The sequence below is a fragment of the Chanodichthys erythropterus genome, chromosome 15 (assembly GCF_024489055.1).
Source record: "Chanodichthys erythropterus isolate Z2021 chromosome 15, ASM2448905v1, whole genome shotgun sequence".
In the NCBI taxonomy this organism is placed as follows: Eukaryota; Metazoa; Chordata; class Actinopteri; order Cypriniformes; family Xenocyprididae; genus Chanodichthys; species Chanodichthys erythropterus.
In genome coordinates this window covers 32,790,667-32,805,206 of record NC_090235.1, presented here as the reverse complement: position 1 = coordinate 32,805,206, position 14,540 = coordinate 32,790,667, and the positions used below count along the sequence as shown (strand labels likewise).

Genomic DNA, 14,540 nt, shown 5'->3' with positions numbered 1-14,540 from the left:
CACAGAGGGGCTAAATGACTTTTAATGACATCATTAAACAAGAGGCACAGCATTCCCCAAACGCCACACACTTAAACGCCACACACTTACTCATGGTGCTGTCATAAGGAATACCCTAAGGACTATCTCTCTTAAATCTGTCTCTTTGAATTACGTGACATTATGACACAATTACGAACACATACAGACAAGTCCAATCAAATTCCAACTCGGATGTTAAAAGAAGTCAATTCAGATTCTGAATTTAAAGCTGAAAGCACATAATAGATACAATGTACTTTTAGATATACAACTTTATTTGTCATTTAGCAGACATGTTTTCCAAAGCAAATTATGGTGCGCTAATTGCCGGGACTGTCCCCCTGGAGAATCTTGGGGAAAAGTGCTTTACCCAAGGGCACAGCAGTGACAGGCAGTTCCCAGTAATTCATTTCATTAGTGGCCCTTCCTGACACTAAACCAGCAACATTTATATTAGCAGAACAAACCAGACATAAGAGGTTCAGTCCCGGCATAGATGAAGAAGGTATGTGCATTGAATTAATTATTTAATTAAATAATTACTTTTACTGTCTTTGAAATATGTGACCCTGGACCACAAAACCAGTCATAAGGGTCAATTTTTGGAAACTGAGATCTACACATCATCTGAAAGCTGTATAAATAAGCTTTCTATTGATGTGTGGTTTGTTAGGACAATATTTGGCCGAGATAAAAATATTTGAAAATCTGGTATCTGGTGCAAAAAAATCAAAATTTTGAGAATATCGCCTTAACAAAGCATGTTACTTCCAAAAATAGGTTTTTGATATATTTACGGTAGGAAATTTACAAAATATATTCATGGAACATGATCTTTACTTAATATCCTAATTATTACCTATACAATGTATTGTTGGCTATTGCTGCAAATATACCTGTGCGACTTATGACTGGTTTTGTGGTCCAGGGTCACATATGGTTAAAGTTTACTGCCGAATATACTGGTAACACTTTACAATTAGGTTCATTAGTTAACATTAGTTAACTACATTAACATGAACTAATAATAAACTGCACTTATACAGCATTTATTTATGTTAATGTTAATTTCAACATTTGCTAATACATTATTAAAATATATTTACTATACATTATTGTTAACATTAGTTAATGTACTGTGAACTGACATGAACTAACAATGAACAGCTGTATTTTCTTAACTAACGTTAACGAAAATTTGTAAATACAGTAACAAATGTATTGCTCATGGTTAGTTCATGTTAGTTAATACATTAACTAATGTTTAGCTAATGAACCTTACTTCTATTAATGTAGAATAATTTCTATTACTATATATGTAATTTCCATTGAAACTTTTAAATATATTTGTAATTACACATTTGTAATGATGAAGTTGCAGTTTAGTACATTTTAAATAACTTTAAATGTAATATCAAATACCACTTAAGTTAAAATTATAATCAAGTCCATGTGTTTTAGTTTGTTAGTCAACACATCAAAATAAGTGTACTTCTTAAAGCATGACAAAAGATTATTAAAACAAAATCATTTAAAATGTACTCAAGTAAAAGTTTTCATTTTGACATTATTACAAAGTGCACTTAAGTCATGAAAGTGTATTCTCTTTAAGTGCAGTTAAGTGGCCTTTTTATTTCCTTAATATATTATTATCTGCAAGAGCCGTTTTTTATAAATATTCTTTTAAGATTCAAAGTACACTACAAGCAAAACAATTCAATTATACAATTATACTTCCAAACTCACTCAACGGGTACAGCCAAAATCTGGCATGCCAAGGTGCTCAAACAAGCAAACAAAGTTTTGAACTTGAGTGCAAACCACTTGTTTGCACTCAAGTCAGCCTATAAATGGCTCAGAGCTGACTCTGCACATTAAACTGGAATACAAGAAAGAATTTTAATATTTATAAATGAAGCACCTCACCTTTAAACCCTGTTTGAAATGGCTGTCATATGGACATTTCTAAACTTAAATGCACTAAAATCTGTATTCAACAAGGGATGAGAGTTTTTATCAGAGGTTTATCAGACCACTACACTGTTCCATTCTCTAGCTGAGCAGGACAAACCCACCAGACACTTCTTAAAGCCGAGCGTGTGAGACTTAAGTCCTACATCAAAACAGACACACTAAGACGAAGATACAAACTCTAACATGTTGCAGTGGGTCTGCACTTACTTGATTAATACTTAACCAGTACATAACTGACATTGCAAAAAACTCCCTAATCTTCAAGAAGCCTCATTTTTCCATAGATCATCACTCTTAGCACTTAATACTCAGGAATGAGTGCACAAGATATGAACGTATCTGCTAGAAAGCACAGTGTCACCTCAGATGACCATTTGTGCTGTGCTCTTTTAGCATGCTCTGCCAAAATACATTTCAAAATCAGCTACTGATAATGGGGATGTGCAATACATTCAAAAACAGCTACACGGAGCAAACAGATTGCTCAACACAAGTTTTGAACTATTTTTAACTTTTATTTACACATGCAATGACAACAGATTACTCTGAATGTGTACAACATGACCAGACTGATAGTTGTTGGGTTTTTTTTCTAAAAAATCTTAGTTCAACATTAGCATGGGTGTTTCAATGTATGTCTTAAAGGGGTCATGAACTGCTTTGTTTATTTGTATAATGTTTTCTGAGGTCCACTTATAATGTTTAAATAAAAAAAGATCCTAATTTAGAAGTAATAAGTTATTTTCTACCCTGTTTTTAACCCTCTCTCTTTTGAACACTCCGTTTTGATAGGCATGCCACATTCAAGTCTTGGAAGTACACGTCCACTGCTATGATTGGTTTTGGATTTTTGGATTGGTTTTATGACAGTTTTGCATATTAAAATCATTTTCAACGTCCCCGCCATTACAAGTGTGGAATTATTTTGAAAACTTCTGATTTTGAAAAATATCTCGTTACATAGTTTAAAAAATTTAATTGCCAACAATGCAAATCATTTTTGTATATTACATATGCTTTATACACTGTAAAAAATGACCGTGATTTTAACAGTAAAAGACTGTAAAAATGCTACTGTGAAAAACAGTTAATTGGTTTACAGAAAGTTTCCGTACTATACATAGTGAATAACTGTAATAGATCTACAGTACATTTAATGTAATTTTACAGTAAAATACCTTTAAATTTACAGTTTTTGGAAGTGAAAAATAACAAGTCATTGTATAATTTACCATAAAAAAACCATAAATTGACATTCCCACAATTCCCTACGTGACACTTAGATTTTTCGAATCAGTTATGTACATTAGGATTTAATGTTACATCTAATGTTGTTAAATGCATAAAATTGCATAAAATGTCATGTGTTACCATGATGGTGTTTAGTGTTTGTGTGAATGACACCTTCTATATATTAGTATTGTCCTTCTCAGCTTGTGGAAAATCTGCTTGTGATGAACTTTGATTCATCATGTGACTCTCATCACCAATGTGTTTGGTGGTTGTCAGTGTATCACAAAGGTACAAAACAGATATTAGTACTTCAATAAGTTGGTAAATTAACATTATATCAGTTAATGAAATACATTTTTTTACCGTAAATGTATATAGAATTTTTTTACAGTGCACTGTAAGTTATCCTTTTAACTCCAAATACTTAAACTTTATTTGCCACAACCAAGACTTACACTGTAAAAAAAAATCCCAGTAAAATTTACAGTAAAAACACAGCAGCTGTGGTTGCCAGAACTTTACCATAAAAAAATACGGTAACAATGTTTTAGGTTTTACGGGACTGCTGTCTATTTTACAGTTCAAATCCATATAATTTAAAGGTTTATATAGTGGTAATTACGGTTACTGTAAATTATGAATTTGAATGTACCATTGTTTGTCGCACTGTCGTTCTTGTAAGCTATTCATTGTTCATCATTTTCAATAAAGTGAAAAACTGTCATTTGTAGTGTTGTGTTTTAAGTAAAATTAAACGTGTTCTAATGTCTTACTGATGACAAAACAAAAGATGTCGCTGACTGAAGTTTTATTCAGGATTATAGCGAATTTCGAAACAATAAAGCAGAGTTATCTACGTGCCTTCTTCCGTATCCGATAATCCAACGCATTAACTCCATTAATGCCAAAGCAGAAAAGCAAATCAAACTTTCACAACTATTCAGTTTGACTGGGGCTCTACAGTATAAATACTCAGTACATATCAAACGATCTGTATCAGACAAAGCAGTAGTGACACATGTTAAAAACACTTTTACTCAAATTATATATTATATATATATATATATTACTGTCAGATCCAATCTGGTCATAACTGCATCATCTTTTATTTTCGGTATCTCTGAAAAGCCTGGTTGAACTGTGTCATTTAAAAAAAGAATCTGCAGTAAAATGAAGCGAACAAACAGTGTCTTACGTGATCTGACTGGAACTTCTTTAAAAGTAAAGTTCATCCACGCTTTCTTAATGTTAGGATCACAAGGATCTGGATCTCCGAGGAATCCTCTGAGGCATTTCTGTCATTTTGTTGCTGGAGAAATCCTGTATTTGCATACTACATGACATGTGTGAATTGGTGGGCGGGGCTAAAGAGGCAATGACGTAGAAGTAGGCATTAATCTTTGTCTGCAGAGGCGGTCTTTCGTTGCACTATGACGTAATAATGTGACAAAATCCAAAACGAGTTGTTTTCTGAGCTTGCTTTCAATAAAAGCTGTTTTTGGACTAATGACGAAGTTTTGAGTTCTGAAACGTACAGGATATTTTTATTGTACATTGACCACTTATGTCAAAAGATCAAGGAAAATTTGATTTCTCAATTCATGACCACATCCAAATACTATAAATGTAAGTAAATCAATCCAAGATGGCGGCGCCAGTGTTTTCTCGTTTGTCTGCGTAGTTTATTTGTGTTTGTATTTGTGTTTTATAAGTTTAAAGGGTTCCCTGATTCGGAATAATTTTCATCTTGGGTCTTAGATCTGTGCTAACAACTTGGTAAATAGTAAATAATAACATAATCCGATAACAACAAAACGAGGACCAGGACCGAGCTGGTCTGGCTGCATTGACGATATGAGGCTACCGATTTACCTGCTGCTCGCTTATGTGTTGAGCTCTCCGACTGTGGATGCTCCCGGATCATTTGCATCGTCTCGGATTATTCTCCCAAATTCTGCAACTATGCTGTTTTTTGATACCGGTGGCTTTACATCAATCCACATGGTTTCATCGGACTTTTATGACTCTTCTATCAAGGCTTTGCACAAGTGCAAACTTTTCAGTTGGACAGAAATATGGCAGTTTCAGTCCATCTCCTGCAAGCGTGATTATGGAATCAGCAATGCACGCCCGACAAGATCAGGTTTTTGGATTATTTTACTACTGTTCCTATCAGGTAACATTCATCCCAATCCAGGACCAGAAATGATTGACCTTTTGAGCCCTAACGATTTGAAAGTTAGCAGTGGTCTGCGTTTTATTCATGTAAACGTGCGCAGTCTGTTTAATAAAATCGACTCTATTCGTCTGTCGGCTAAACTGACAGAAAGTGATATAATCGTCTTGTCAGAGACGTGGCTCAAACCATCAATTACAAGTAATATGATTCACATCGAAGGATATAATCTCTTCAGGACGGATCGTGTGGGTAAAGGAGGGGGAGTAGCCATATATGCTAAGGCGTCATTGGAATGTTGCTCCATTGAATCTATAACAAAGCCAAAATTCTTCGAACTATGTGCCATTAAATTAAATCTCCCCAATGGCGCTTCTCTGACTGTGGTAGGATGCTACCGCCCACCTTCGGCTGCAGCTGGAGCAACTGCCCTGCTGTCTGACTTTTTGCATAAATTGCCTAACGAGTATATTGTCCTAGGAGACTTGAACTGGGACTGGCTATCGACTTCATCACCGCTAAGAGACATATGTGATGCATTACATTTGACGCAATTAGTACAGTCACCTACACGCCTAAATCCAAAACGTATGGACAAATCTACATTAATCGACGTCATTTTGACTAATGCTCCACATAAGTACTTGGCTACTGGTGTTTTTTGTAATGATGTCAGTGATCATTGTATGGTTGTCTGTGTTAGAAATTGCAAATTGACTAAAAACAAGCCACGGTTTATTTTTAAACGAAATTATAAATGTTTTAATGAACAAGCTTTCCTTCATGAAATCCATCAGAGTGATTTAAACTTAGTTTGTGATATGGATGATGTTGAGCTGGCCTGGAATTATTTTAAAAAGACCTTTTTAGCTATAGTTGACAAGCATGCCCCTATTAGAAGATATAGAGTGAGGGGTAGAGATAATCCTTGGTTTAATGACTCTATTGCAACAGCTATTAGAGAACGGAATGAAGCATGGATCAAAGCAAAAAGAAATAATAATGATACATGTTGGTTAAATTATAGGGTATTAAGAAATAAATGCACAAGATTAATAAAAAGTACAAAAAGTGAATACTATTTGAATTTAATAAATGAAAACCTTAATGACCCCAAAACATTTTGGAAAGCAATTAGATCTTCTTCGGGTGACGTGCCACCCCCCACGATCCCTGAAGTTATAATAGCAAGTCATGGTGAAGTAAGGGGTAAACAAAATATAGTGGACGCTTTTAACAAGCATTTTATTAATGCAGGAATAGTTACTCAGTTGGCACTTCAAACCAACTCTGCAGAGAGTGTAACCTCTATCACAGACTCGTCTAGTGTAAGTTTAAATCATTTTAACTTGACTCCTATATTTGTCTCTGAAGTACGAGAGGCACTGTTAGGCTTGGACTGTAAAAAGTCTGCTGGCCCAGACCAGATTGAGCCTTATTTTCTTAAAACTGCTGCAAACTTGATTGCTGATCCTATTACCTCCATTTTTAATCTTAGTTTATACAGTGGTTCTATCCCCAAGTCATGGAAATCTGCATTTGTCCTCCCATTATTAAAAGGTGGAGACCCGTCAGCCTTAGACAATTATCGACCAATCTCCAGACTATCTGTCTTGGCTAAATTGTTTGAGTCTCTAATAAATGAGCAACTAAAACATTTTTTAGCTGACAACTGTATTTTAAGTCCCATTCAGTCTGGTTTCCGGCAAGGACACAGTACAATTACGGCTATGACCTCTGTTATGAATGATATTGTTAATGCTCTAGATGACAAAAAGTCTTGTGCTGCTTTATTTATTGATTTATCTAAGGCATTCGACACTGTTGACCATCATCTTCTTCTGCAAAGATTGCAAAACATAGGTTTTAGTAGCAATGTGCTAAAGTGGTTTTCTAATTACTTGAGTGGTAGAACTCAGTGTGTGGCATTAGATAATTGTACTTCATCCCTGCTAGAAGTAAAAATGGGTGTTCCTCAAGGATCAGTTTTGGGCCCTATTTTATTTTCCATTTATATAAATAATTTAGGTTTGCATCTGAAACAAGCTAATGCTCATCTGTATGCAGATGATACTATTTTGTACACTTCTGCTATGTCATTGAAGGAAGCAAATTATAACTTACAGTCTGCCTTTAGTCAGGTACAAAAATTTCTGGTAGGATTAAAGTTGGTATTAAATGCTAAAAAAACAAAATTAATGGTTTTTACACGTTCACATTCTCATTCTCTTGAAGATTTCACTATTTTAACACAAAGTGGTACTCCAATAGAGAGAGTGACTTCCTACAAATACCTAGGAATTTGGTTGGATGATAAATTGTCTTTTGGGGTCCATATTGAGAGCCTTTTAAAAAAAACTCAGACCCAAGTTAGGTTTTTATTTTAGATTAAAGAAGTGCTTTCCTTTTTCAGCAAGGAAAAGGTTGGTGCAGAGCACATTTCTATCAGTTTTGGATTATGGTGACCTAATTTATATGCACTCTACTTCACTTTTATTAAAAAAATTAGATGTATTGTACCACTCGGCTTTACGTTTCATTACAGGTGCAGTAGCTAGGACTCACCACTGCACTCTGTATGAAACTGTACAATGGCCCTCCCTCTCCCTCAGAAGGAAAATACATTTATTGATTTTTATTGCTAAAGCACTAATGGGTAAATTACCTGTTTATATTTCAAATTTACTAATTTACCAAAATAATGTTTACAAGACAAGGTCGTCAAAGAAATTACTATTAAGTATTCCATCAACAAAAACAGCCATAGGGCAAAAAGCTTTCTCATTTTATGCACCAAATGCCTGGAATGAACTCCAAAATACCTTAAATCTAGTGTCACTCCGATCTATTAATAGTTTTAAAAACCTTTTAAAGTCATCTCTGACTGAACAGTGCAATTGTTTTTAATTAGGTAATTTATACAATTGTATGTTTGTATTTGCTGACGTTTTTGTGTGGTGTATAATGTAATTTATGTTCTGTCTTTTATGTATTGAAACTTTTGGCCGCTTGTCTTGGCTAGGACTCCCTGGGAGAAGAGTTATTGTAACTCAATGGGACCTTTCCTGGTTAAATAAAGGTTAAAAAAAAAAAAAAAAAAAAAAAAAAAAAAAAAAAGCTGTATTACAAACAAAAAGTCATAAATAACTGCTTACCAGACTCAACCTTTCATATGCCCCTGGGAAACTTGGATTTTAAATCCATGACACTTAATTACACATTTGTGAGAAAGACATTGGTGATATACACAGACTACTAATTAATAACACAGTGATCAGATTAAGCCACAGTATCCAACCCAGATCAGAGAGATTGACACCTGACCGTATGACTGTGAGATCTCCAGTGGCACAGGCCTTACAAAACTGTGTCAGTTAAACACATTCATGGCACGTTCCAATACAGCCAGAAACAGATTAAGTTCATTTAAAGTGAAGAACTTCACAGTCTCTCCAACTAGCAGAATAAAACAGACTTTGAATGATGATACAACATGAATGATTCCTAATGATTTTTTTAGAGAGATGTACTGTTACATTTCTTTGATTATATATTTTTTAAAATCCTATCTCAAAGTATAAGCAACAGTATCAGTGATATTTAAGCACCATTAATAAGAGAGAAATCACATACTAAATACATAGCTACACTGTTCCATTCTCTAGCTGAGGATAAACCCACCGGACACCTCTTAAAGCAGAGCATATGTGTGAGACTTAAGTACTAGCAATTAGAATATTTGGAAGGTCGAAATGTGTCCAAAATGCTTCCTGCTCTAAAACTTACTGTTTTTACTCCTCATGCTTAGTTACTTCCATGTGGTCGAGTCTGGCTGTAAAAGCATTGATTTTTAGGCTATCAATGTCCTATTATACCTTCAACACAACAACAGTGTTAACAGATCATTTGGAGTTGGAGAATTTGTGCTCACATAGAAAAAACTCACACATACCATTTAAAAAGTTTAGGGTCTGTACATTTTTGTTTTATTTTATCTCTTGCTCATCAAGGCTGTTATTTGATTAAAAACACAGTAAAACATATATATGAATATCATTCCATGAAACCGGTACGATTTGAGTGCCTCTGACCTTTTTCAGTGTATTTTATCTATAGGGTCACCAAAATATATTTTTAAAAGCTTTTTGTATTAACTGAAATGTCTCCTTTAATAATGTTTAAAAACATGACATACATTTTATCTTCATATTAGACATTATTATGTTTTTTTCAGTTGACACCACCTATTTTGTCATGTCCCTCAAGGCCTTCTGTGAAAGTATACTTGGCATATGAATAATAAAATGAGGAAAAAAGTCCATAAATTTTGCCATTCCCATAAATAATCCATCTGTGCTTTTTGCTGGTAATGTTTTTTTTTCTAAGTAAATTCATGATTATTCATTAAAATCACATAATTTAGTTCCACCTCTCAGCCCCCCTACACAAACCATTCTCTCCCTATAAAAATAATCAACTGATACTTATGTGACATCATTAATAGGAAGTGACATCTTAGAAGTCTTCTGAACAACATTGTGAGCAGACACAGGCAAGTTACGACCTTCTTTAATAATTATAACTAAATTATGTTGTGAAATTGTGTTTGTCAAGCTTAACGATTCAACCCTGTTACATCAATTAAAGATAGAAAAATATTACTTGTGAAAATTATCTTTGTTATTTCAACATTATTCATGATTTTTTTAATATCATGCATCCCATGCGCTCTCCATTTATTCACTAGATTTAGAGCAGTTGCCAATTTGGGCAAAAAATCACAACCCCGTCACAGTCAACCCCATCAGACCGACATTTTTATTATTATTTTATTTTTTTAAGTTTATGAAAAAGTAATTTAAAGTTAGTTGAATTCTGTCTGAAATGTTCAGAGCAATCATAAGAATACTGATTTTAGTTCAAATTCTGAAGTTAAGCCTTTGATAAAAAAGGAGGTTGCTGTCACAAAAAGTGCCCATTTCAGGCTTTAGAATTGCAAAGGTGTGAGATTTTATGTAACTTTTATATTTGCAATTACTGATTGTTTTGTTTTTTTCCTCCAGTGATCCAGGATTTATCTAGGAGGTGATTTACACCAGTTTCAATTGGTTAGTTCCTAATAGAATAGTCTCAGTTTTCAATTGACAAGAAGACACATGGCAGAGGTGTACTGCAGCTGGAGCTCACGCTGTTTGGCACCGATGGTGGTCAGGTGGCCTACAAACAGACCTGAGCGGGTACACTGGCACAGAATTGGAAGTTCACTGGGTTCACTCCAGCCTTGGAACTTAGAGCCAAGTGGGCCACTCCAGTAAATAATGTCTACTCTCTCTTTCTCACTTTCTAAACAGAGAGCTGACTGCATCTAGAGCAAATATTAATAGGAAGAAGCAGAACCAGACTGCAAGACTGATAGATAAACAGATGCTTAATTATGGGATAGTTGAAATAAATATTTTACATTCTTTCCGGTGCCTTGGGGCCATGAGCAATACACTTATAGCTGAAATGTGGGTAATACCATGCATCAATTCATATTGTCTCTATTAAAGCAAAGTCCAGTGTAGCAGTGCTTATACAGAAATGAGTACTTGATGACCATGTGAAATCATTGTACAGACGTTCAGATGCTCTTGATTCCACTGAAGCACAAGATGCTCTTTTGGATCATTCTCAAATCATGCCGGAAAACATGATCATTAGGTTTCATACAATCTTGTGGAGCTCATACAGCTCAGGTGCATTAATTAAAACAAAAGATGGAGACAAATTAAATACTAAGAAATGCACCAATTCATGCCAATTTTTCTTCAATATTTTCAAAAATAGTAGCATTTGACTCAAAAAATGCAAATCTTTAATCCATGTTATCCAGCATGATGCTTCTGACCTTTGGGCGCACAGTCAAAAATATGTATAAAAAAAAAATTTATATATGTATATGTATATATATATATATATATATATATATATATATATATATATATATATATATATATATATATATATAATATTATTTTTTATATATATATATATATATTATATATATATATTCTATGTCATGAAACAAATAAGATTCAGCTCTATTTAAGCATTAATTAAGATTCTGCACTAAGTTTCTAATCAAAAGTAGGCATATTTTTGACTATATTGACTCCAAAAGGTAAGATTCTAAGACTCCCACTGGAGCTCAATGTTTTCAAATATGCGTAGCCTACACTATAACAATTAAACAAGGATTACAGAAGTAAAGGAAGTATTGCATGTCACACTGCAGGACACCGCTCTCACTGCTTGACATCATGTCAGCTACTACCTATATATATATATACACACAAGAAAAAACAGGTGCACCCTTGCGATTAATACTGTATGTCAAGCAAACACAAGCACAGAGAGAAAGGCTGAGCTTTCTCTCAACACACACCGCGCTCCATACGTGCATCGACTCAGTAGAAAACACACATCCGCACTGCGAGCGCGAGTGGACAGCGCCGTGGTGCTGAAAACACCGCGCGGAGCTTCCATGGCAACCGCAATCGCGCAAATATAGTTGTCGCGTTAATGTTTAACGTCTGACCTATTCGACAGCACGCATTAAAACGTGTAGTAATCTCCGGTAAACGGCAGCTGATGGGATTTTTAGCGAAGATGGCGCCCACAGCTAACCCAACCCACCAGAGCCTCACAGAATGACCATAACTGAGGCAAAATACTACAGACACACACGGCGCGAGCGACGAAAACCTCCGAGGCGCGTGACATTGACCTCTCTGGTGGTTAACCCGGGTATTTTGTCCGGGCCCCTCTCAACAATAGCCTAATATTGACAGTCTACGTAAGCAGACGTATTACATTTCAGGAGACAGTCATGCTGAAAATGACAGGGAGCGTTTTAAAGAGACAAATGCAGCCATCATTCACAAGCCCGTGACTGCAGCACTGCGAGCCCGCATACACTCCTTAACATAAAGGTTCTCAGTGAGACCATTGCAGAACCGTTTTAGGTTCCCAAGTAAACAATTCTGAAAAGAACCATTTTTACTGTGAAGAACCATTTTCCACTATAAAGAACCTTTTGTGGAATGGAATGTTAAAGGTTCTCCATGGATACCAATTAAGAACCATTATTTTAGAGTGTAGAGCCCTCCAGCCCGCACGGCCCCTATTAAGGGTGCTGAACACAATCAGCATGGCTTACTTCAGCATGGATTGCTCTTTCTCCTCCTCTTTCTTCTGTCGGTCCATGACCGAGAGGATGATCTTCCTCTCCTCCTCGGTGAGGTGGCTCAGATCCGGCATGTCCGGCGGAGCAGGAGCCGCAGGGGATGCGGCCGGGGCCCCCCGAGCTGACATTTTCAGGTGTAGCTGCTGCAGAGAGAGCAATGGATGAAAATTAAATGCATCTGCAGAGAATCCATGCAGCCTACACATGTGCTCTTGCTATAGACTGTCTGTGTTTAAAGGATACATAATTGTACTGATCTTGCTCTTAACAGTGATGCCAATGAAGAACCTTTCAGTGAACAGTGCTTAAAAAATATATATATTTTTGAGAGTATAGTATATAGGCTATATATGTATAGTGTGTAATCTAAATGTCATTATGGCCTGATACTGAAGGCGGTATGTTTTATGACAACACATTAGCTCTTCTATGAAGCACAGCCAGTGTATGTGAATGGTAGATGTTGTACATTACTAACGTTAAACGATATAACACCGTGACAGCATGGGGAACGCTTGTAGTACGGTTCACAATGTAGCTTGTCACGCTGGCTCATAAAAACAAGCATCATCTGAGAATAAGGTGTAAAACCCTTGGGGCTTCTCGAGTTACATGCCGGTTTCCGGGACCCGAGGGCATCCCGAGCATGCTTGTCGAGTGTGTTTGGAAAGAAAACGAGTGCTTGCCTTTTATTTCGCAATCATGTTGAATGCAGTCTAACCCATGGCTGCGGCTGCGAATGGAGAGCTCTCGCGCATCGTCCAATGGCAGGGCGCGCGATCTCTTATTGCGGTTATCGGCGTCCTCGCTCGCAACCTTCCCCGAGATTCCCTCCTGGTTGCTGCTGCTAACTCCAAGAGATTTCTTGAATGCACAAAAATGGATGCGGTAGGGGAAACGGTCTGATAGGAGAGCGAGGCGGAGCGACGGTCTTACGTAGGATGAAGATCAGATGGTCCAGTCTCGCGGGCGGGGGCAGCGGAAGTGCGCGCACCCGGACACATTCATACATTCATTGACAGGAGGCGCGAGAGGAGCAGGAGCTGTGATGTAGGCTATGGTCATCACTCAGAGTTTTTATGATTCATGTCTCAGATAGTAATGGATTAAATAGTCTTTCTATTAGTTTAAATTCATTTTTTTCCCCCTCGGACCTCTTTAAGAAGCATGTTAGTAGGCTATAGCCTAACTTACTTCACTGCATCAAATTACTCACGTGTTCTTGGAAGACCATTATGAACCCGAGACTAAAAATTAATTGAGTGGCACATTATAATTACACCATATTAAATTAAATATCAACATGCACTCTCATTAAAATTGGACATCAGTTAGTCAATAGGCCATTTTACAATAAGCCTACCTTTTTTTTTTTTTTTTTTTTTTTTTACTTTATATTAATCAAAGCATCCTCAAAAAATGTATCATGGTTTCCACAAAAATATTATGTGACATTCGATATCATGATATTATGATTTCTGAAGGATCATGTGAGCCTGAAGACTGGAGTAATGAAGCTGAAAATTCAGCCTTGACACGCAGGAATAAATAACTTTTTAAAATATATTACAGTAGAAAACACTTACTTTATTAATATTTGTTGATCAAATAAAGAGATTTCTTTCAAAAACATTAAAAAATCTTTTCAACCCCAAACTTTTGTATGGTATCATACAATTTAAACAATATTAGCTCACTGAATTAATAAAATAAGAAATAATGCAATTATACCATGCAAGTTTCATGATTGACACTGATAAATATATTTGGTGACTTGCCTGTGCCATTCATTTCTTTACCACCAGCATTACCACCATTAATTGCTTTACCACCTAAACCAAGACCAAGACTTTGAGGGGTTGAGACCCAGACAAGACCAAGACCAAGGCAGGGCGAGACAGAGTCAAG

At 35.9% G+C, this 14,540-nt stretch overlaps 1 protein-coding gene across 7 annotated transcripts in view; it reads right to left on the bottom strand.

The window, feature by feature from the left end:
• rims2b (regulating synaptic membrane exocytosis 2b) overlaps positions 1 to 13,670 on the bottom strand; it is a 175,980-nt gene extending 162,310 nt beyond the window's left edge. For all 7 annotated transcript variants that reach the window (XM_067361808.1, XM_067361809.1, XM_067361804.1 and 4 more), the window contains exons 1-2: positions 13,319 to 13,670; positions 12,606 to 12,775 (exon numbers count right to left, since the gene is read on the bottom strand). In XM_067361808.1, the coding sequence (XP_067217909.1) occupies positions 12,606 to 12,760 (155 nt within the window). In that variant the 5' untranslated portion in view covers positions 12,761 to 12,775; positions 13,319 to 13,670. The remainder of the gene's footprint in view (positions 1 to 12,605; positions 12,776 to 13,318) is intronic.
• Between the last annotated feature and the right edge of the window lie 870 nt (positions 13,671 to 14,540).